The sequence below is a fragment of the Brachyhypopomus gauderio genome, chromosome 5, assembly GCF_052324685.1.
Source record: "Brachyhypopomus gauderio isolate BG-103 chromosome 5, BGAUD_0.2, whole genome shotgun sequence".
Taxonomy (NCBI): domain Eukaryota; kingdom Metazoa; phylum Chordata; class Actinopteri; order Gymnotiformes; family Hypopomidae; genus Brachyhypopomus; species Brachyhypopomus gauderio.
In genome coordinates this window covers 30,926,923-30,950,917 of record NC_135215.1, presented here as the reverse complement: position 1 = coordinate 30,950,917, position 23,995 = coordinate 30,926,923, and the positions used below count along the sequence as shown (strand labels likewise).

The 23,995-nt window shown below is 41.5% G+C and overlaps 1 protein-coding gene across 3 annotated transcripts in view; it reads right to left on the bottom strand.

Moving 5' to 3' along the window:
* Positions 1 to 6,816: 6,816 nt before the first annotated feature.
* Positions 6,817 to 23,995, bottom strand: part of wnt7bb (wingless-type MMTV integration site family, member 7Bb) — a 30,689-nt gene continuing 13,510 nt past the window's right edge. For all 3 annotated transcript variants that reach the window (XM_077007059.1, XM_077007060.1, XM_077007058.1), the window contains 2 exons: positions 12,834 to 13,105; positions 6,817 to 8,416 (listed from right to left, as the gene is read on the bottom strand). In XM_077007059.1, the coding sequence (XP_076863174.1) occupies positions 7,937 to 8,416; positions 12,834 to 13,105 (752 nt within the window). In that variant the 3' untranslated portion in view covers positions 6,817 to 7,936. The remainder of the gene's footprint in view (positions 8,417 to 12,833; positions 13,106 to 23,995) is intronic.

The window sequence follows — 23,995 nt, the reverse complement described above, 5'->3', positions numbered from 1 at the left end:
TGTGAGGTTGAAGGGGCGGCTCCACACACCCATTAACCCCACTTGAGTTTTGTGAGCACCACTGGCCCGGCCCAGCCAACATAAATAGATGCACTGGCCAAGAGGAGAGCTCTTCTTTACTGTCCCAATGTCTCATCTCTCTGTTGCCATGTATGTACACTCACTGCCATATCTGCTGATCTGACGTTATTTACGGTTTACTGTTATTCATGAGAACAGATAGTTATTAAAGCACAGTTATTAAATATTCTCACAAGGGGACAATCTGTCATAAATCTATTATTTCCCAGTACTGGAACTGAGTTCCAACAAGCCATATGGAATGGGTGCAGTTATCTTGCTCAAATACCCCACTTGAGAAGTGAGCACCATTGTAAAAGAAGTTTAAAAGAATTATTAAGTGACTTCTAAATGTTCTGCAATAAAGCAGATTTGGATTAAAATCCTAAACTTTCTAAACACAGTGAACCATATTTTTCATGCTAGCACCCCCCATCTCTGTCTCTTTATGTCTCTTTCTGTATCTTTGTGTTTGTGTGTGTGTGTGTGTGTGTGTGTGTGTGTGTGTGTGTGTGTGCGCGCGTGTGTGTGTGTGTGTGTGTGTGTGTGTGTGTGTGTGTGTGTGTGTGTGTGTATGTGTGTCTTTAAAAACAGGTTAATGTGATGCTGATTCATCAGTATGTAGGATAGTTCTTGAAATATGTACATCATTATAATATAGAACTCCAACTCTACTATTTTTATTTATTAATTTAATATACATTTGTAGTGTGTCTTACACATATGTGGAACAGAATGGATGCCATATGTGTAGAGAAGCTATATTGTAGTTGTATTCCAACACAGGGACACTGTACTGGAATTCTATTTAATGAGATACTGAATAGGTGATCACAAGAACTTAATATTTGAAGTGAAACACTGGTGTAGGAGATGCAGAGGCACATTTGGTCACAGTTGTTCTACCAAAAACTGATTTGTGAACTCTTCCTGAGTTAAAACAGAATTGTGGTGGTTGCAAAAAGAATTTGAGCTTTTTTTTTAAATTTGTTTTGTTTTGTTTTGTCTTGCAGCATTGTTTGTACTATTGAGCTACTTTAAATATTGTTTGCACTTTATGGAAAAAACCAAAAATGTTAATTTTACTCAAACACATCACTAGTAAGTATAGATCCAGAGAAACTGATGATTGTACTGTCATTATCATGCTGATGTCTTAATGATTGTATTCTCTCTCTGTATGTAGTGTTCAAATGGCCATATAGTAAGCTAATAATTCTTGACAAAAAATGTTTGTTTGCTGCTGGTGTTTGTAAGTGACCACATACATGTGTAACTTCTATGACTTTAGTTACTGAAAACAGGATCAGTCAGGTAGCCCCTCTGAAGCTCCTCTACATGTTCCTTTACCCATCTACCCAGCCTGCTTCTCCCCCTCCTGCCATGCATGATGTCACCGGGCCTGTGCCTTTGAATGGCCATGTGTTCCTTACCACTAATATTAAACAGATGAGACAGAACCTCAGAATGATGGTCTTTCAATGAGACAAGCAGTCAAAACAACGAAGAGATGATGATGAGAGGCACAATTTCTAGACAAAGCTGTGCATTCGTCTCCGTGATGCGGCCTGCACATGCTGCAGGCAGAGCCTGGAGGAATTCTTAAAGGGATCGGGAACGTCCGTGGAATCTGGGAAAGACTCAACTTTATGTGTCAGTTTTATTCACGCTAAAGGCGTTTTAAAGGGCGTCTGATTTCAAACGACTTGGGCCAAACCTGACGAAAACCATTATAGCTGTACTTAAACTTAAGACAGATCATACAGATTCCATACATATAAAATCCACAACATTTACATCTTAAAAGACTTTTTTCGACTTTTAACTTCTTTTGTTAATAATGATATCCAGTTGATCTCCGTAAACCAACAGTGTAATAGCGTGACACTTTGTGCAATGCAAGACAAATGCTGGTGATTTGCCAACCTTACCCAAAGTGACTCACTAAACAGCTACAGCCATGGCAGTTAATCTTCATGACATGGATGCCACTGGTGACGCATTTCTACACTATGCAGAAATATGTCAGATCATGCGGACTGACTTTCCTTTAGCATGTCCATTTATTAGCTCATTTGCATTTGGCTCGAGGGAGTCTGCCTTGAAGCATAAAAACAAACAAAAACAACCCTTTGCATTGCCACTCTCACACACAGACGCCATGTTAAGGGTGGACGGAATAACGGTTTTGAGTAACGCTTTCGTTCTGAGGCACAGTAGGACGGCCACATTCTCTTTTATCACTTCGTCTAATGCCGTTAACTTCAGGACAGCCAACATGAAAGCCGTGAGTGAGGGCTTTCCCACTGATGCCCACAGCTCTTCTTCACACACAGGGAACAGGGCTTAAGAAGCTCTGGAACAGAGTACAGCGCTCTTTTCTTCACTAGCCGTCTCTGGAAAATCTCCGATGTCAGTTGAAAGGACCCCTTGACTCCTTTGACTTTACCCCTCACTCCCTCCTCATATTTTTTTTTGGTGTAATTTATTTTTCACCACCCTCGTCCCTCTCCCCCTCACAGCTGCACGTTATCTTGCCAAAGAGCGAAACTCCAGTGTATCTGAAGGCTGTGAGGCTGATACTGATCCCTGGGAGAAGAAGGCCTGTCGTTCTGGACTGCCAGTGTTGGGTTAGTCCTCTGGTTAGTCGTGTATGTGCATTACGCATCTGTCACCTTGGATATTGGCAAAGTCTGTGATGGTAAAAATCCCTGTTATATACTCTCACCTCTAGAACCTAGTGCCAGGATGATCACCCTGAAAACGCGGTGTGGCCAGGTAAGACATTCTGCACTGACTGCGAAGGCAAGCTTGAAACAAATATTGATAAACTCTACAGAAAAGTAGGATAAATGTATTCATTATATGCCAAACAGGTTTGTCAACCAGTTCTTATACAAGGGATTTCTCTGGTAACGAAATAAAGCTGAATCATCATGTCCAGCCAGTTTTTGCCCCAAAAGAGATACACCCGCTATGTATAAGCCTCTCCTGAAGAGATCTCATGCTTCCACAAAGCACATGAACTCATTCACCCTTTTCTGAGTCCTAAGTGGTACGAGCACACAAGGGCCCTCTGCCCATCTCCTCCCCCAGCATCTGCACCCTTCCCTGGGCCTGAAGCCTGGCAACAGTCCTCGGTGGTCCAGCCAGAGCTTCCATGGAGCAGACTGATGAGGCCCACTTCCTGATGGCCTGAAAGGGGACTTTGTGGGAGAGGGAGCCCGCGGGTCAAGCCGTGATCGCATCGTTCAATGCCAGTGGGCATAGTCACCCTGGGGGGGAATGGGCAGCGGCCGATCTGAGAGGCTTAGGAGACAATCTTGGTTTTCATTGTGCTGTCTTATTCTTGCTCTCCGATGGTCTGTGATAGGAGCTGGATGATGCTTAGCAGACAGCATGCGGCATTGAGGTAGCTGGAAACAACACTTCTCCCATCACTGTTGCTTATTTACCTTGTAAACTGCTTGCTAGCTTGACTTTGATACTGAAGAAGGAACGTGGTTTTTTGTTAGAGCTCTCTCTTTTACACCATTGCCAACAGTGAACAACACATTGTCTTATTTATACTGCGCCACCCAATAGGCTGCACTAAGCCACCCATGATGCTGTTTAAAATGCATGTAAATCTATGCTCATTTTCAGAAATCTATCCAAGTATTAAAATCAGCTGTCCGTGAATACATTCAAAGTGAGAATCTTTGCGCAACAGTGATGCTTTCTCCCATTTGTTGCTAACATGTTAAAATGATATAATTAATACATAAATGTATGTGTAGAAGGTGGTGAAGGAGGTGAAGGACCCAGCAGGTGAGCAGGGGTACATTATTAAATATGGGGAGCGTCCTTCCCTCTGGAGGCCAGTGCAGTGCAGCTCTGAATAAGCACTGCTGGAAAGACCACAGGCATTAGCTGACAGAATGCAAGCCCTGATGAACTAATGATCCTGACACCTCTACAATAGGCGCTTTAGGGGTGAGCACACATGCAGCAGGGTCTGTTCTTCTCTCTCATATTTTTTAATAACAAAATGTTTGTCAGAAACAAATGGATTTATTTTGGTCAAATCCGGGTATAGTACAGGAGCTTAAGTGGTTCCGGGCACCAGGGTTTCAGACTGCTAACAAAACACTCCTTCTGCTTGGCTGCATGTCTGTAATGCTTTTCAGCCAAGCCCAGGACCAGTGACAGCCAGTAACACCTCGGCAACAGTGACCCCCCCCCCCCCCCCCCCCCCCCCCCCCGACCGAAAAACTACCCACCCCACTCCTCCCCCCCAAAAAGAGCACTGCATATGTTTGGAAAAGACTTATTTTGGGGATAATTGTTTGTTTGATTTGGTTTGGTTGGTTTATTGCTTTCTTTTTGTAACTCCTTCGGAATGGTATACTTTGGATGAACTTCAGCTAGGTGAATAAGTGTGTTTCAATGATTATATTTCTTCAGAAATGTGGGTCATTGCATTCCTATTAAAATGACAAAGTCCCTTTAAAGAGTTTTAGATTTTAATCTCTAAAGACATGGGGACTTGACCTCAAAACATTAAACTAGCAAAAGATTGGCAAAAGATGTCTCATGCTGTGGCAGTAAATAGTACAGTTTCCATGTGGAAACATGGATACATGCATGACAAGGGTATGTTTGCTTTCAGTCAAAGAAATTATACATAAATACTAAATATACCTTAAGATTAGAGTCATACTCTCAAATCATTTTTTATTCTAGTTACAACCAGTCTAAGTTGTGCTTAAAAGCACTTACAATTATATATATATACTGAAGTCATTATCCATAATACGAAAATCTGATTGGAGCATTTTAGCAGGGCAGAGATATGCCCCACCACTGAACATCACATTTGAAACCCATGCCATATGCCATGTGGTGTATAAGACCAGCATAGACTTTCTGCTCATGAGCATTTTTACACAGCAAAAGCTATTGCACTACTGCAAATGTGGCAATATTTAACCCATGGACATTTTACACAGGACTTTAGGGACCATGAAAAAACAATGTATTTGAACTTGTCCTGTCTATGTACTAAAGGCTTTAGGGCAGACAATAACATTAGGGAATAGGAAAGGCTCAATTTTCAATGTCAATATATCTTTTATGATCTGTGTTCAGGCCTCCCTTTCAGACCAGACCCCTGACATTTGACATTTCCAGCTACTCAGTAATTTTAGCCAAGTTGTAAGCCAATTTGTATCCAATACATGTGATGATTGCCCTACACCACTTCACTTCACTTACACTGCAGAACTACCTGATTCACCCCTTCACTTACACTGCAGCAGAACAACCTGCAGGTGTGTGATTAAGGGGAGAAGCCCTAGTGTTAAAGCCAAGCACAGTGTGAACTGTGAACTGAGTGCTCGTCACAATGATGCATGGATGTTGCTTTGCCATCAAACCTGTGATGGTTTACATCTATATATTCTGTGATGGTTTACATCTATATTCCCAGATATTCTGTGGGGGAGATATTTCAAGTCCACTACCTTTAAAAATATTAATTTGCAAAACCACCAAATGCCTTTAAAAGTTAAAGTAGATTATGCCCTTTTCCCACTAAAACACTTGGAAAGATTGATTTCTGTCCTGTTACCATTTTTAAAGATTCACACAAGACTGTATGTAAAACTTGTGGGTTGTCCCATTAAAATCCCCAGGCTCCTGTTGCCATGTCTCTTCTTATGTGCTCCTGTTGCCATGGCACTTCCTATGTTCTCCTGTTGCCATGGCTCTTCCTATGTGCTCCTGTTGCCATGGCACTTCCTATGTGCTCCTGTTGCCATGGCTCTTCCTATGTGCTCCTGTTGCCATGGCTCTTCCTATGTGCTCCTGTTGTTAATGCCAGAGATAACTCTCCTTTGTTCCATGAATGCCACAATCAAGGGGTCTGACCACACGTTATTATGACCATGTGCTGTGTACAAAATAAGGCCCAAGTCAACAAGCAGGCAGATTTATTGTGTTATGATGATTTTACTGATTTATGTTTCATCCACATGGTCAGTGGTGGTATTTAGGGGTGGTTGGAACCTCTGAATAAGGGACTTTTCTCCCACTAAAAGCACTGGCTCAAATATGTTATGCGATGAATATCACTGCCTTGATTAAGGAACAATTCCAAATTAGGTCTCGGGGTTGTGGAAAGCAGGTTATGACAAGGGGAAAAAAGAGGTTTTCTCTTACATAGAACTGTAGCATCAAGGAACCAGTGAACTAAATCCAGTTAGCTAAAGATGGAAAGATTTGAAGGACATTTCTTTTTTTTCATTTGGATGCTTAAACAGTTTCAGAAATTATGTTTATAATATACCTGCTATAAAATAGTAACACACGCTATTAATTAAACCTAACTTATTAATATAGCAGTTACATGAAAAACATACACAAAGATTGTGCTTTTGTCCCTAAACAACATACCTGAAAGAAACTGTAGAAGTATCAAGTGCTTCCTATACTGATATACAGGTTGTTCCATGTTACGTGAATGAAAATGGTTCATTTCATCATCCCTTCAACAACTGGTATAACTGATATACAGAGTGTTCCATGTTAAGTGAATGAAAACAGTTAATATCATCATCTTATCAACAGCTACCATTGAGAGGATATGCACATCACTATTTTTTTGTTTGTTTGTTGGTTTGCAACCTTAGAAACAAACACTGTTGTCATAAACTACATTATAAATATGTCACCTGTAATTCACACACCTGTGCTCTCTGCAATAAAATCCCAATGTCAGTCAAATGGATATTTATTTAGTTTCATTTGCAATGTATCAGAATAGAAAAATATCAGTGCAGCACTCGACAACACATTGAGTTGAGGAAATATCTTTAAAAGGGTGTTTTTATAACTTTTGTCCCGGCTATTATCTACGTTTCAAAAAGTAGTGTGATCCAAATTTTAGTGCATACCTTACTGCACACTAAGGCTAGGTTACAGCAAAGTAGAACCAATGTTAAATAAGTAAACTGTAAACCATCCTAAAAAGTGGTTTATGAAGTCAACACACCATTAATGGTTAAACCATTTCAGGGAAAAAAATTTCTTTAGAGAACCTGGGGGCTTTTTCTTGAAAAGACACACACCTTCAGTCATGAGTTTCTACAAAGGGTTTGTTCCCCATCTCACTGTTTCTTTACACTTAGTACAAAATAACAAAATAAGACATTTCTACCCGTTAGTGCTTTGCTTTTTTAAGAGACTATAACATAAATAAACAATTTATTTTCAGTGTTCAAACAGACAGTTCCAGTGTGACTGGACAGCTAACATCTTCCACCACATTCCAGTTGGCAACAGGAGGCTTCCGTAGCAACGTCGCCATTTTTCAGTCTGCACTGTCCTCATTCTGAAATTCCCTTCTTGGCTTTACAGAGCTTAAGATCAGGAGTTAAAATGGACCTTCCTCCCTGCTCCCCCCTCTCTCTCTATGGTTTAAGTCAGGTTAACTTAACCAATCCTTTCTGATCTCTTTCGGTTCCTGTCAATATCCAAATTCTTGCAGCCTCCTTTTTGACCTTTGCTTTCCCAGGGAAAAAAAAACCAGAATGCAATGCACAGGGCACAGCTTGTATCCTGCAGTCCTTTTGAATCAGTGTGGATACATCAGTGCATGAGCTTCTGGAAGTTTAAAGCCCGACAGCTGGGCTTGTACCTACTGACAGAGTTTAGAATTGAAGTTCTATAGGAAAGCAAACATTAAATATTCGGCTGTGCAAAACATTGCCAAGGAGAGCTGATAGTGTCTCCCCTTCCGTTTCCGTTTTGTGATATTCCAAAATATCTCTTCCGTTCCGCAGGTCTCCTGCCCAACCGTCTCGGCACGCCCGACCCGTGCCCCTCCCGCGCCCGTTCACTTGCAGGTGAACACCTCCGTCCTCTCGCTGCACGTGTTGCATTTGACAAAGCAGCACCACTGAAACTTGCAGTTGCACTGCCACACCTTGGTGTACTGGTGCGTGTTGTAGCCCCGCCCACAGCACATGAGGTCGCAGCCGTCCGTGTGCGGGGACGTCCTGTTGCACAGCCGCCCCTGCGTGCCCACGCTGCCCGTCTTGGCGTCCTCCTCGCAGTAGTTGGGGGAGCGCTCGATGTAGACCAAGTCCGTCTCCAGGGGCTTCTGGTAGCCGTGGGTCTTCTTCACCTTGAGGAAGGTGGGCTGGCGGAGACGGCTCGCTCGGACCACCTCCACGTGCACGGCTTTGCTGTACTTGTCCTTTAGCGCGTAGCCGATCTCGCGGAACTTGGGGAGGGTGGTCCAGCACGTCTTGGTGGTGCAGGAGCCCGACACGCCGTGACACTTACACTCCAACTTCATGCGCTCCTCCAGGACCTGGGGACGAGGAGACGAGAAGAACAGTCACCAGGGCACATGGCCGCAGGAACACGCTGTAGACTTTTGGGAACAACGTCCAGAGTAAACACATGCTGCTGAATTTTCTGTGTCTATATGAAGATCAGGCTATTGGGGTTTCCAATACAAATGTCACTGTCAGGAATGTCACCTGACAGCTGTTCCTCATCACCACGCCCACATTCCAGGCATTCATATACACCGTCATCACAACACCTCGTCGCGAAGTATTGCCAACCATGTTGCATACCGAGCGTTATCATACTCTGCTGTTTCTCCTGTGTACCGACCTCTGCCTGTTCCCTCAACCCCGTCTTCTGCCTAGCCCTCAGGTACCGTACGGACTCTGCCTTCCCGTTACGACCCCGGACCGGATAGACCACTCTCAACAAACGGCATTAGATCAACTCCGTTTATGCATTAACATCTCGCATTCTCTGGTTGTATCTATCTGCCAAATGAAGAGCACTGTGCTTTTGCATAAGGATCCCTCTCTGTCTCTTCCAAACGTTACAGTCACATTTAAGTTTAATGTAGCTCTATTATTGTTTAGCTATTTTATGAGTTTAGCTGTATTATTTGTTTAACTATAACTATTAGGAGTTTAGCTATAAAACAAGAATAAGACTTTGGCTGTCCATTATGATTGTTTAAACTAGTGTTCTCTGTTGTATTTATTGTTTTGTTTTTGGTTTTCATCCAATTTTCTCCAAATTATTATTATTATTATTATTAATAATAATAACAATAATAATAATAATAATAATAATAATAATAATATATTTCTTAAAATTTGTTATTGTTATTATTGTTATTAATAAAAAATTATACAAGATAACCAAGATATCCATGGTTTCTGTACAGTGCAAAAAGTACAGTATGAGAAGGAAAAAAAAATCAACAAATCAACAATCAACAAAATAAAAGAAATGAAAAATGACAACAATACACAATATACAGTAAATTAGGTTAAGTAAAGTTAAAATTGGACCAAATCAATAGAAAAAGAGTGCCCCCCCATCAAACAAGCACAGCCTGCCTGAGACACTTCGGGCTAAAGCAAGCTTCCTCAGACGGCCACCCTGCAGGGCCGGTTAGACACAAGGCCACTGCTCTGTACATTATTATTTTAAAAAGCAAATAACGAAATCACAGCAGTTCCAGAACTTTCCACGAGATGAAGAGCCACTGATGATCACGTGTTCAATGCATTTCCCAGTATTAAGAACGCAGCTAATGTTTTTATGAGCCGGGTACTCACAAGAAACTCTTGAGCTTTTCATCTGGTCTTCAGAAGTTAACATTTTTACACTCCTATATGAAGTAACTGCACATGTGGTTTTAAAGCCATATGTTTAAAATGGCACACCTGGAAAACAAACGTATGACAAAACAATATTTTGTTTTATTCATGCTGTGTATAAATGGGGATGATAATTTATTCAGCAGGATTCTCTAAGATTTCAAATTCATATGTGCTTGACTGATGACAGAATGGTCTATGTATCATCATCTTGAATCATGACAAAACGGTCAATGCATCGTCATCTTGACTGATGACAGAACGTTCTATGTATAATCATCTTGACTGATGACAGAACGTTCTATGTATAATTATCTTGACTGATGACAGAATGGTCTATGTATAATCATCTTGACTGATGACAGAACGGTCTATGTATAATCATCTTGACTGATGACAGAACGGTCTATGTATAATCATCTTGACTGATGACAGAACGGTCTATGTATCATCATCTTGACTGATGACAGAACGGTCTATGTATCCTCATCTTGACTGATGACAGAACGGTCTATGTATAATCATCTTGACTGATGACAGAACGGTCTATGTATAATCATCTTGACTGATGACAGAACGGTCTATGTATCATCATCTTGACTGAAGACAGAACGGTCTATGTATAATCATCTTGACTGATGACAGAACGGTCTATGTATCATCATCTTGACTGAAGACAGAACGGTCTATGTATCATCATTTTGCTTTCATTACATGCGGAAAGACTCATGGCCTTGTTCTTTGCACATAAGAATACATTATTCCAAATTATCATCTTTATTATTAATACCACAGTCTCAGAGAAATATGAGTATCGGATGCAATTCTGCTTTGAACTCAGTGGTTTACATTGTTTTGTGGCATACCAAAGATTTACTGTTCAACATTAGCAGCAAATTAGACCCTGAACAAAAGTCCCTGAACCAAATTCCACTGCACATTCTGCTAGAAGAAAAATGCAAATGACAGTCATTTGTAAAAAATATGGAAGATAATTTTAGCCATAATATGTTAACGTTACTATAATTCTCTCTTCCTTCTTGGCCACTACATCTAAGGACAGGAAAAATAAATATGTATTTCATGTAACAATTTACCATGTTTAACCAGGTAAAAGTGGATGAGTTGGTGATTGTCGGATGAAACAAATGACATGATTTTCTTACAGCAGTACGCATGCCTACAGTACATATGCTTAGAGTATGAATGTCTACAGTATGCATGCCTAGAGTACATATGCCTGCAATATGAATGTCTACAGTATTTATGCCTAGAGTACGCATGCCTACAGTATGTATGCCTAGAGTACACAAGCCTAGAGTATGTATGCCTACAGTACATATGCCTGCAGTATGAAGTTGTCTTACAACGTAAGTTGTTGAGCGGGGGTGGCAAACGTAACACTCGTGACGGTTTCAATGGGATTGGGTCCGGACAGGACTGCGTTCGGGTCCGCCAGTTGAGTACCCCTGGTCTAGAGTATGTATGCCTAGAGTGCACATGCTTAGAGTATGTATGCCTAGGGTATGTATGTTTACAGAAGACATGCCTAGAGTATGTATGTATGTCTAGAGTACGTATGCATAGTGTACATTATTCATTCACTAGTCACTAGTGGTACACTTTTTTGATATGTATGTTATTAATGAGAATTTTAGACAGGATGCTAAAGTGTTTTTAGTTTTTTTTTGTACCACATACACCTCCAAGGCCAATTATTCCTCTTCTGCAAAATTTGTGCAAACTAACTGGTTAATCCAACAAAACCACCTTGAACTACACAAAACCAGTCAAGACACTGTTCAACATGCGGGAACCAAGAGTGCCACCAGCTCATCCAACACAGCTGTTTCTGTTGATCTGAGTTACAGATTGTAAAGATTTACTACACACCAGGCCCTGTACATAAATGCCCACATGGCCATACACTTTTGAGGGGATCCGTTTACATTCGCTGGGCTAATGTGCACCAGTTTTGCCCCCAGTCCTTCAAAGCTAGCTCAAACCACACGTACGTCTGATTGCAATTGAAATTCCAGAGCGGCAGCTCTGATCCTGCCCATTCCAGAGTCACGTGGTACATTCAAATCCTCCCTGTCCCACCCCCTCCATGATGCCACTGCACAGCTATTACCATGATGGCTCCTTCATGAAAGGCAGAAAAACCCCAATGCAGTGGAGCGAGGGCTGTGTTTTCAGTACAGCAGAGAAAGGCTCGCAATAATATCCTGTTACTGACTTCACACTTCATGATTCCATGCAGCAGACCGGAGGAGGATTGGAGAGGATCCATCTGGCAACCGCAGGCTGGGCTCCGCTCAGCCCCAGGCTGGCTCTCCCAGATCACACAGTAAAGAGCAGCATTATTAATTAGATCCATTTGCCACCAGAGTGCACTCTGTGCTGTTAGGGTGCATGTTATTTTATGTTCTTGGATGACTAATAACAAGCAAGCATGGCCAAGGAGGAGCAGAGCCAAGCCAAACCAGCGCCGCAATCAGAAGGATGCCACAAGATGGTGGAGGGAAAACGCACTGTAATTGGCTAAAGCAAAACAAGCTGCCGAAACGTCTGACTGTTACTTATCAGTCACAGGCTCTGCAAAATCACAGCCTAGCAGCCTCGCTGTGGGGTTTGGGGCTTTCTGTGCTGCTATATTTTCTATACAGCTTGGTGTGTGTAAAACTCTCCGACACTTGTTCTACACAAGTAGAATACAAACAAACCACACCGCATCCAGACTCCGGTCTACATGCAAACACGCTGGCAGTGCTCTGGAAACGTGCCGCCCAGCCCAGAGCTCTGCAGGAATCACACAGATAAATGATGAAGGAATAAATATTGGTCTTGGTTTGTTATAATGAAGTCCTAAAAGTTTATTTTGGGCCCTGGAAAAATCTCTGCTTAATAGGGCTACTGTAACCACATACTGTTACACACAGTGGGCACACCGTGTTTTTTTTTTTTGTTTAGTTTAGTTTTGTTTTCCCCAACTCTGTGACTTAAAATAAAAACATTACTACTTTCCAAGGCATTCTTCTGGAACATAAGTCTGGGACGGAAGCGTGATGAAGTGCTTTCTGCTGCAGTTACCTTTCTTCCCGCTTCATTGTTGTGAAGGTTCATCAGGCGGCGGGCGTTTTTTTTAATCTCGCGAGCGTCCACGAAGCGGCGGGAGAACTCGATGCCGTATTTGAGGTCGGCGGAACAGCCGCCCCACTTCCAGCCCTCCTCCTGGTTGTAGTAGCCCTGCTTCTCGCGGTCGCAGCCACAGTGGCTCATGTTGCCCTGGCTACACGCTGCCGTGACCGCGTGGGCCACGCCCGCTGCCGTGATGGCGTAGGTGAATGCTGCTTCCCTGCTGCCTGGGGGAAAGAGAGACGAGCCCGTGATATCTGCTCACGCTCCAGCTGACACTCAGTGTTAATTAGGCAGGAATCCACATCACTGTACTGCCTGAATATGCTATTTTACAATAATGGATTTGACAACATGGGGGGTGGGGGGGAAACATTTTTATATTAACTTACAAACTCAGAAAATCAAATACCTATGACCTGTGCGTATTCTCCATACCATAATGGGATGTCAGTATAGAGAAAGCCACGGGGTGCTTTCAGACGGCCCGTTGAAGCACTGAGCAATGGCATTCTGAGAGTGTGAGACAGTAGTGTAGGTGCTGTCCAAAGTGCTGAATTCCTCAAGCCAAGCACCTTGCCAGCTGGCCACAAGAGAGAGGAAAGATCTACAGGCATCCCTGCTCCTGCAGATCATTCCACAGTTGCTACAGAGGATGTTGCTGAATGTTCATATTAATGTCCGAGCCCAAGGTCTGCTAAACACAACACTGGGGTCTGCCAACAGGTATTGGAGACATACAAGGGTTCTCTTTACGTAACAAAATCAAATGTGCAATAAAAGATATCCTTTAACATGAATAAGACTCAAGCATACAACCTACAGGGGTTGAGGTTTCAAAGATCACTATAAGCCTTGGCCTCTACGAATGTCCTCTGCAGTGTAAGACTAGTGATGCAAGACAACACAGACTACACCCGATCCTCTCTGGGGTCGATCCTCCCTGAGATCGATCGTCTCTGCTCTCTTCCTCTGTTTTGTTGTGCCTCATCCTCTGCTCTCCAGCCCAGTCGGACTCTGATTCACAACCAGTGGCTCTCTGCCATTCTGAGTACCATGAAAACTTTGTACAGTACAGCCGGCTTGTGGTAACAGTAAACCCACATGCCCTGCACACACATATACACAGACCCTGACACGCTCTCATACAAAAACAGAAGTCCACACACACACATGCATGCACGCACACACACACACACACACACACACACACACACCTCACCACATATGCCAGCGTAACGTTTAAAACACACACACACACATATACTAAGAGGCCCATGGGGGAAATGACGGGGCATTAATGGGTTGTCACCCCCTGTTGGGTCAGGAACTGCTGGGGCTGATAATGGCGGGGTATTACAGCCGTGTACGGCCAGGCTGAGAGAGACAAGGCTCTGTTTTTGTGCAATGGGCCCAGTTGGTACAGATGGCTTGGTTTCCATATATCATTGTTCAGCGTTGCACAGAAAAAAAGAGAGAAAGAAGACTGCTGCTTTATTTCCCTGCTGCTTATTCATAAGCTGCAATTTTTTACATGCTTGATATTTCTCAACTGCAATGTAACTACATTTGGCTTGTCTTGGATGTTGCCTTGGACTCCTAACACTCTTAGTAAGACCAAAGTCATTCGATCTTTCACCAGCAGAGGAAAAGTGGAGAGAAGTGGTTTTATTCTCTCTAGAATATTTGTTGCTTTAATTTTAAAAGTAATGTACAGCATAGGAACTCAGGTGATGTTCACATTTGCCGTGCAGATCATCACAGGAAACTGAAGGCTGTGGAGAGGCAGAACGCTCCCCCTCCTGCTCACGATCCGCCTTCCTGTCCTTCTGCAGCCCTGCGGTTGCTGAAATGCTGAAGTGAAAAAAAGATTGCGAGGAGTGCTGCATCTGTTCCAGGAGGAAGCACCCTGGGATAGCCTTGTGCACTGCCAGTGGAAAAATGGACTGACCAGAAAAACCTCAATGAACTTGGAGCAGCCCATGGAGACGAACGCAGCATTATTAAAACATGTGGCTAATGGAGTTTAGTGGCAAGTGTCTGTGATGAAGTCCAAGATGAGAGTGAGGAGGAAGAGATGCTTCAGAGGTTCTTCCCCACTCCACCCCACCTCCAGATAGACTGTCTCTCTCTCTCTCTCTCTCTCTCTCTCTCTCTCCCTCCCTCACACACATACACACACACACACACCAGCTTTCTTTCTAAGCCCTGGGATTTGCCCCTGTAGCAGTGTCCAGTTCATTCATATTTCTTACCGTGAGGTCGTTAAGGGCACAAGGTTTGCCCACACAGCACTCCTGCTTCAGAAAACCAAGCTTAACATTTCTAAATATTACAGGCTCCATTCCTTGGTTTTTAACACAGCCCACAAGGACAAGGCAAAAACCCCAGATTTTGATTTACCACATACAGTGTTTATGTAAGTCAAGCTGGACACAAACGAGCACTGCAGAGCTAATTAAACACTGTGGGTGTTACGTCAAAACGAAGTATTTCTTGTTCACTGCAACTATGAAAGGAGCAGGGAACCCTAGTACATTGGAAGCATATTTACAGCATACATGGTACACATCAGAACTTTTACACACCCTTGACCCATCTGAGCTAGCTCTGCCACTGACTCCAGAGGAGTCCAGCTGCTGTATGAGCTGCAGTCTGAGAAAGAGCCAAGCACCGTCATATGGTAACACAGATTAGGAACAGGAACATTACACCACTGCACTTAAGTAGCTCGGTCCTAAAGCAGGTATGGAGAGGCTGTCCGAGTCTGGCCAAAGATGCAGGGACTCCACCGGCACGACACCTGAACCTTCTCATTCTTCCTCAGTAACACATCAGCTCCTCTGTGCCTCTGATCCCAAACGGTTCGAGTTGCACCACTACATCCGGGTTCCTCGCACAGGATGCCAACTGCTGCTTCGATAAATAGTAGAGAAAAAAGTGTCACCCGCTGGTGGATACGAGGTGCTGCAACCACCCAGCAGACTGATCCTCCTGGCAGGTTAACGCTTCACACCCTCTTCAACAACACACACACGTTAAAGCTCACGCTCAAAGTCAGAGGGGGTGAATTGTTGCGTAATTGTTAAATATACAGGAGTCAGGCCAAACACAGCTGCTGGAGCTAATGCTGGAGTGGTGCTGCTACCTCCATGAGAAGCCAGATGTCCTGCGTGTGGAAACTGATTAATGCACTCTGCACTAGCGGTTCCAGTCCGACTTTATGCAGCGTTGCTATGAACATGTGTGCCCAACAAATTATAGACAACGTTGTGGTCCATGAGGTTTGCAGCTAGAGGAATTAGTGAAGCCATGTTCCTGGTCTATAAAATAATATGGTTTTAGCAGGGCAGCATACTTTATAGCAAGAAGCGCTTTGTTAAGTGTGCTATGCTGCGTGCATGGCTGAGCATGTATATGAGCGTATATATATATATATATATACTGTATATATATGTATTTTATTTATACAATTTTATTCTCTCTATTACATCTCATTTGATTATTATGTAGCCCTTAATCTTGATGTGCTATAGCATAAGGGCTCCAAGACTATGCAATGTCTGGCTACTCTAGATTAAAAATGTTTTTAATATGTTTGCATTTACAAATCCTCATATAACAATGCCCAACATGGTCTTAAACACTGACCACGCAGCCAGGGATTGATATTCCTCCTAGGTTATGTTTTAATATAGATGTTTATATCTACATTAAAACATAAGTTGAATTCCAAGTCGAATTTTGTGTCTGTAGTATTCATGAGCTCACACACACATGAGTGTCCAGTAGGAGATAGTGAGATTGTAGATAATATTAATTTTACAATAATACTTGATGACAGTATTTGATCTCATTCACATTTGAATGCACTTGAAATATAAAGGCCTGCCAAGCCCACTGCTGGTATTATTATCTGATCTTTCATGAAAGATGTAAATTCAGTGCCTTATGTATTCAAATTAAGTGTGATAAGGGCTAGAAGATTGCTCCTACCAATAGGAATGCAGCCAAGTTCTCTCTGTCCAATCCATGCATTGCATTCATCTGATTGTGAGAAGCTGAGCAAGCTTACATCAGATCTTCTAACATCCTGTTTCCTCACCTCTTCTGGCCAATGGAACAGATCACACAGATAACACAGCCTACTCATCCATCCACCTATCTGTCCTTCCATCCATCCATCCATCCATCCATCCATCCATCTATTCATTTGTCCCTCTAGCATTCCAGTCGTGCCTATGCTGGCCAGGCTGACAAAGACAGACACAGATTGGAATGATAACACTTCCTACCCAGTCATCCGTCTATTCATATTTCTGGCCAAGCCATTGGCTACCCAGGCAACCAGGCCCAGTTGACTAATTGGGGGGTGGGAGTGTGTGGGCAAGAGAAGCCAGGAAAACCGGAGGTAGCTGTGCTGTGTCAGCACGGACACGCACACACAAACACACACACACACACACACACACACACACACACACACACACACACACACACACACACACACACACACACACACACACACACACACACACACACACACACAAACCTACACATACACAGACAATATCCACAGCACATATTATAAAAAAACCTTCTTCCCTGTTGATTCTCTGCTGAAGGTTTAAATGTCAATAATACCGAATGTCAAACTCCAACTGCTTGGTTAGATGTTGAAATTATTACAACAGGTACCCCCCAAAAGAACTACAAGGGGGTTATGAAAAAAGGTGTAGGAATAAATGTAGAGTGTAATAATGAGGGTTTACAAGTGATGAATATGTTGAGGACAATACAATATTCAGGATGTATGAGTGATGAAGATGTAGAGAATAGTACAATATGAAGAATATGTAGAGAATAATACAGTGTGCAGGATATATCAGTGTCCAATGCAAATTTTGCTCTGACTGCAAGCATGTTATATCACATCATTTTATACACCAAAGACCAAATTTTCATGGAGTGGTAAAGAGTGATAAAGTCTCCATTCCTCTGTGTGCTTCCCTCCGTCCCTCAGCATCATGCTGGACTTCATTCTCATCAGTCTTCTGTCATTTGGAACAGAGCCTGTGTTAGCTGAGCAACACATACCAAACCCCTTCTCCCACCTCATGAGGCGTTCACAGTCCTACCTGTTGCTTTCAGAATTGTACTCTTTCATCACAGCTGTATTCTTCAGAACTGTACTCTTTCTTCAGAACTGCATTCTTTCAGAACTTCACTCTTTCTTCAGAACTGCACTCTTTCTTCAGAGTTGCACTTTTTCTTTGCTGCCCTCTTTCTTTGAAACCTCACTTTCTTCAGAACTGCACTCTTTCAGAACTTTACTCTTTCTTCAGAACTGCACTCTACAGAGCTGCACTCTTTCTTCAGAACTATACTCTTTCTTTGAAACTTCACTCTTTCTTCAGAACTGCACTCTTTCAGGACTTCACTCTATCTTCAGAACTTCACTCTATCTTCAGAACTTCACTGTCTTCAGAGCTGCACTCTTTCAGAACTTCACTCCATCTTCAGAGCTGCACTCTTTCTTCAGAACTACACTCTTTCTTTTGCACTCGCTCTCCTTTTCTCTTTCTGCAGATCTTTGCTTCTGCCTGGAAGCCACAACAACAAATCTTTAATGCCTGCACCCTGATACATGGTGAACACGCTTGTACTCCCATGCAAATATTTCACTCTATCTGAGTGAATCAGCAATACTGGAAAGTCATGTGATGATAAGCAGTGGATCTTACAGCAGTACTTTAGGTCACACTCAAGTATTCCTAGTGGGGATATGCACGGAAACTACTGTTTATGGGATGAATTTTCAGATAACATGAGCAGAGTACTTATGAGTATTCTAAGCCAGTAAAATTCAAACTTCAAGCTTTCAAACTTCAAGATTATTATTTAGCTATCTAAACAATAGTAACAGCAATAATAGTAACAATAGAAGTAGTAGTGGTAAACAGAGGTGGGACCAAGTCAGTGTTTTGCAAGTCTCAAGTAAGTCCAAGTCTTTATACCTCAAGTCCCGAGTCAAGTCTCAAGCAAAGACACTCAAGTCAAGTCAAGTCTCGAGTCAAGACAGGCAACAGTCAAGTCAAGTCCCAAGTCTGAAACTTGGAATTTCAAGTCCTTTCGAGTCTTTTTTTTTTTTTTTTACCAATGTTGCAGGTATATTTTAAATGTAAATAAATTTAAATTGTAAATTATTTTTTAAATCTAAATTCTCCTCAAATCTTGATAAAACATGTGCAACTGAAAACACGAAGTATTAAAAAAATTAAAATTACACCTCTTTATTGCACAGTTCAATTTGTTAAACTTAGCTGCAAAAATATTCATACTTTAAACTACAATTTTCCAGAAATAAATATTCTGTGAAAAAGTCATAAGTAGAACTCCATGTTCAAATAAAAAGTGCTGATATTTTCACAGTACAATACAAAGAACCATAACAGCATTTTTCCCTCTCTTCTCTTATCTGGTTTCTTGGAGAACATGTGTGTCCATGTGTGAGTGACACAAGACAAACAAATATAAGAACTGAACAATTAACAGGAATCTGCAACTTTAGACATTTCAGTAAACTATTCTGCATTGCATTTGCTGGCCAAAAGTCTGTATGTCATTTGTGCACGATGAATGATGTCCCCATAGCTGAAAACTCGCTCCACTTTTGTCAATATATTTTTTTCTCGATGTAGATGTCTTCAAATACACAATCCATGCTGAGATAGAACTGGATATTATGATGGTGACAGAGAGAGGCTCTCTTCCCCGAGTTCAGATACAGAACCCAGGGTTGCCAACCCTCACGCATTGAGCGTGAGACACACGCATTTGACCGTCTTCACACGCTCTCACGCCACACATCCGATTTCTCACGCCGGAAAAAAATCTAGTTTATTTACCTCTGATCCACATCTATGATTCAATGAGTTACTAGTTCGCTCTGGCACCAACCACTGGCGATCGATCGATCGCGATATAATACTTAATTTGTGTCCATTTTACACCCCGCCCGGTAAAAATTTACGTTCGCCAACCCCCCATTTGATTGGTTGTGCTGCAGCTCATGCACAAACACACGTACAGAGTGTGGAAAAGCAGAGGACCGGTCTGCATCAGAAGGACGGAAATGAAATTAATGGGGCACACTTTATAAATATTAATATGCGTTTTAAAATTTAGATTTGGGGTTAAAAAATCAAGTCTTTGCAAGTAAACAGGTTCAAGTCCAATTCAAGTCCCAAGTTATTGGTGTAAAAGTCCAAGTCAAGTCTAAGTCTCTGAATATTTTTTCAAGTCAAGTCAAAAGTCTTAATATTAATGACTCGAGTCTGACTCGAGTCCAAGTCATGTGACTCGAGTCCCCACCTCTGGTGGTAAACAATAGTAGTAGTTGACTAACTGAATTATTGACTGAATTATTCAGCAGCTATACTGAAACTAAAATGAAAGGCATTTAGTTCCAGAAATGAGCAATGGCAGTCTGGACATTCTGGAAGGCCCAAGATCTTTACTGTGCAAAAGAGGAACTGTGTAACGCTTGCCATTGCACAGGCAATGGTGTGGATCCACATGTATAAATATCCAACCAATTATTACAATGTTACCAAAAGATAATTAATTTACACACTGTAAGATATATGCACCTACTACCAGGACAGTGAACACAGGACTGATGTCTCTCAGTTCAGTATTAGAGGGACCGTGAACACAGCACTGATATGTCTCAGTTCAGTATTGAAGGGAAACATCAATTCCCTGTATTTAGTCAACACATTATTAGAAGCAGTGCATTTCTTGGCTGACAGATAGGTTTACCTACCATAAAGACATGCATCTGTATACTCCCAGGCCTGCCTGAACTGCTGTTTTTCTGTAGATGCCCAACAAACCATAACCAAACTCTTAGCACAATAACTTTCCAGCTGACTGGAAATATATCAAGCAGATAACTTGTGTCCTAAAGAATTGGATCTCCAGAATTCCAAACAGCCATGTGTTCCTCTTCCAGGAGGAAAGTAAATTATAGGGTGCACTTATTCAAACGTAGACCCAATAAAGGCAGGAATAACTGCACTGATTAGAGCAATTCAGTAACTCCATAGTGCCATCTTAAAAGGGCACCATCTGATAAGCTCTTGCTTACTCACAAAGGCATATTTAAAAACAACTTGTTTACTGGAAATTACCCTTTGTTTATGGAGTTATGCAATAACCAAATTATGCAACATTGCATTATGGTGAAATCTCTTTCTAAGAAAAAATTTTGATTTGTGCCGCACTGGTGTACAGTTGTTCCTTTCCTAAGCATGCAAGCATAGCTCAAAGAAGCAATGACAAATAGCTGTTGATTTAGTGTACCTGTTAAAAAACTTCATCCAGATAAATGGAACCATCCAGATAAACATAATCCAGATAAACATCACACAGATAAATGGAAAGAGGCAAAACAGATCTGGATCTCCATCTCCATCTGCAGGCCTTCTTTCCCTATCTGAAGATTAATCTTTTTATTATGAAAATCACAACGACAATAATAACTTGCTGTGGCCAAGCCATTCCCAAGTGCAAACACTGCTACTTTAAGAGAAATATTTCCTCATATTCTCCAAAGGATCCATTTTCCAGTAACAGGCAGTAAAGCAGAGAACATTATGAGCTAATCAATTTATTATCTTTACCCTCATTGTAAAACCTTAATTGTTTCATATATTATGATCATGTAAAATAAACTAAAATAGCCATTATGTCTAATTACTGGTTTGGCTGCATAAAAAATGGTGTCTACATTACTACACTGCAAGTCTGCAATACAAAGCTGGTGCTTGCACACTACAAGTCTACATTAAAACTTTCTGCCAAATATTGTTTATGTCCCCCTCATGCTACCAAAACAACTCTGAGCCACTCAGGCTTGGACTCCACTAGACCTTTGAAAATGTCTTGTGATATCTGGCATCAAGATGTTAGCACTGGATCCTTTAAGTCATGTAAGTTGCAAGATGGGGCCTTGTTGGATTGGGATTGTTTTTCCAGCACAAACCAGAGATAGGATTGAGATCAGGAGAATTTGGAGGCCAAGTCAACACTTTGAGCTCCTTGTCATTTTCCTCAAACCATTCCTCAATGATTTTTACAGTGTGGCAATGTGCAATATCAATGCTGAAATAAGCCATGGCCATTAGAGAATACAATTGCCATGAAGGGGTATTTGTTTGGTAACAATGTTTAGGTAGTTGTGAAAATACCATCCACATGAATGCCAGTACCCCTCATTTCCCAGCACAATATTACACCAATCATCACACTGCCTCTGCCGGATTACCGTCTTCCATAGTACATCTCTTCCTCAGGTAAGTGAAGCCCACACACCCAGTCACCCACACCATGTTAAAATGTGATTCATCAGACCTGGAGAGTTTCTTCTATTGTTCCATGGTCCAGTTCTAATGCTGACATACATTATAAGCGCTTTCAGTGGGGTCATCATGGGCACTGTATCAAACCCAGTTCAGTGGTCTTACCTTACTGTAACATCTGGAAATCTGACAGAACTTGTCAAATATGTAAAGAAAGTTTTGTTTTTTTAATGGCTTAAATTTGTGTTTTGAGGCAGGTAAGAAAAAACTCACTTTAATGTTTTAACCATGATAGTTTTCACTGATAAGAATACATACTGGGGTTTGCATTCACAGAATCAGATATTAATGCAAACCACAGTACACTGACCTAAGAGAAAACATATTTGGTTTATTAAACCTGTAATATTCTATAAATGCAAAATTGGTAGAATGCAGTGTGATTCAAGCTATCAGTGTAATTGAAAATAAAGTGAATATCTGTAATTGCCTGAAACATTTTTCTTTTCATTGTTTAAATGTTTTCATTTTTATAGATTTTATAGATACTTTCATGTATGTTTAAATGTATGTTAATTTTCACTTTCAGTGGATGGCTCATTTATTGTGTTTATCTGTTTCATGTGCATTAATGTTTGATAAGTGTTATTGCATGATGACTTTGTAATTTGTTGGTGCTCCAAATTTCTTTGTTTTCCACGGCATGGCTAATATTGAAAATAATCAAATGGCTATTTTTGAAATGCAAACCAGCTGTTGAAATGCAACTGAACTTTACTGTGAACATTAGAGCCGCACAATATATAATTTATGATTCTAATGTAATGCATTGTAATGCTAATGTGACATAAGGCTGCAGTATGCAAGAGGTGACAAATGTTTTATCAAGTAGTCCTGACCACTCATATTTATTCCAAATAAATGTAGTGAGTTTTGAATAACACCAGTTATGTGATTGTCTTGTGTTTTGAATCACACCATTTATGTGATTGTATTGGAAACAGCAGAAATGTCCTTCCTCTGCTTCAAGTTGGGTAGTTGTTTGCTTCCATACCAATTCACACCAACATGTTTTCATTTCAAAGACCAAAAGCATTTCAGATTTTGGTACTGCTTTCATCTGGTACTCATAAACATGTTTTACAAATATTGGTCAAGCTCAGGGTTGCCAACTCTCACGCATTGAGCGTGAGACACACGCATTTGACTGTCTTCACACGCTCTCACGCCACACTTCCGATTTCTCACGACGAAAAAAAAATTCTAGTTTATTTACCTCTGATCCACATCTATGATTCAGTGTGTTACTAGTTCACTCTGGCGCCAACCACTGGCGATTGATCGATCGCGATATAATACTTAATTTGACAATTTACACTCGCCACCCCCTCCAGGTTCAAATCTCACTCCAAGCGATCTTGAAAAGTTGGCAACCCTGGTCAAGCTGATATCACTAACTCTATTGCACCTGTTGCTAAGTCCAACCTTCCATTGCTAAATTCACTATTGCCAAACGATGCTACCATTTCATGCCCATATCCAGTGATATTAGACAAGAAACCATGAAAATGTTACGCCTCACCATCATTCACATCATTGGTAGCTCAGCTAACATCACACTGTAGTACATAGAGATAAACCAATACAAAGTATTCAACTCTCTGCTGATGCTGACCTTAACACTGATATCACTTTTGACAAGTGTAAGCTTGACAAAAACTCATACACTTATCAGCCAAGAACAACTAAACA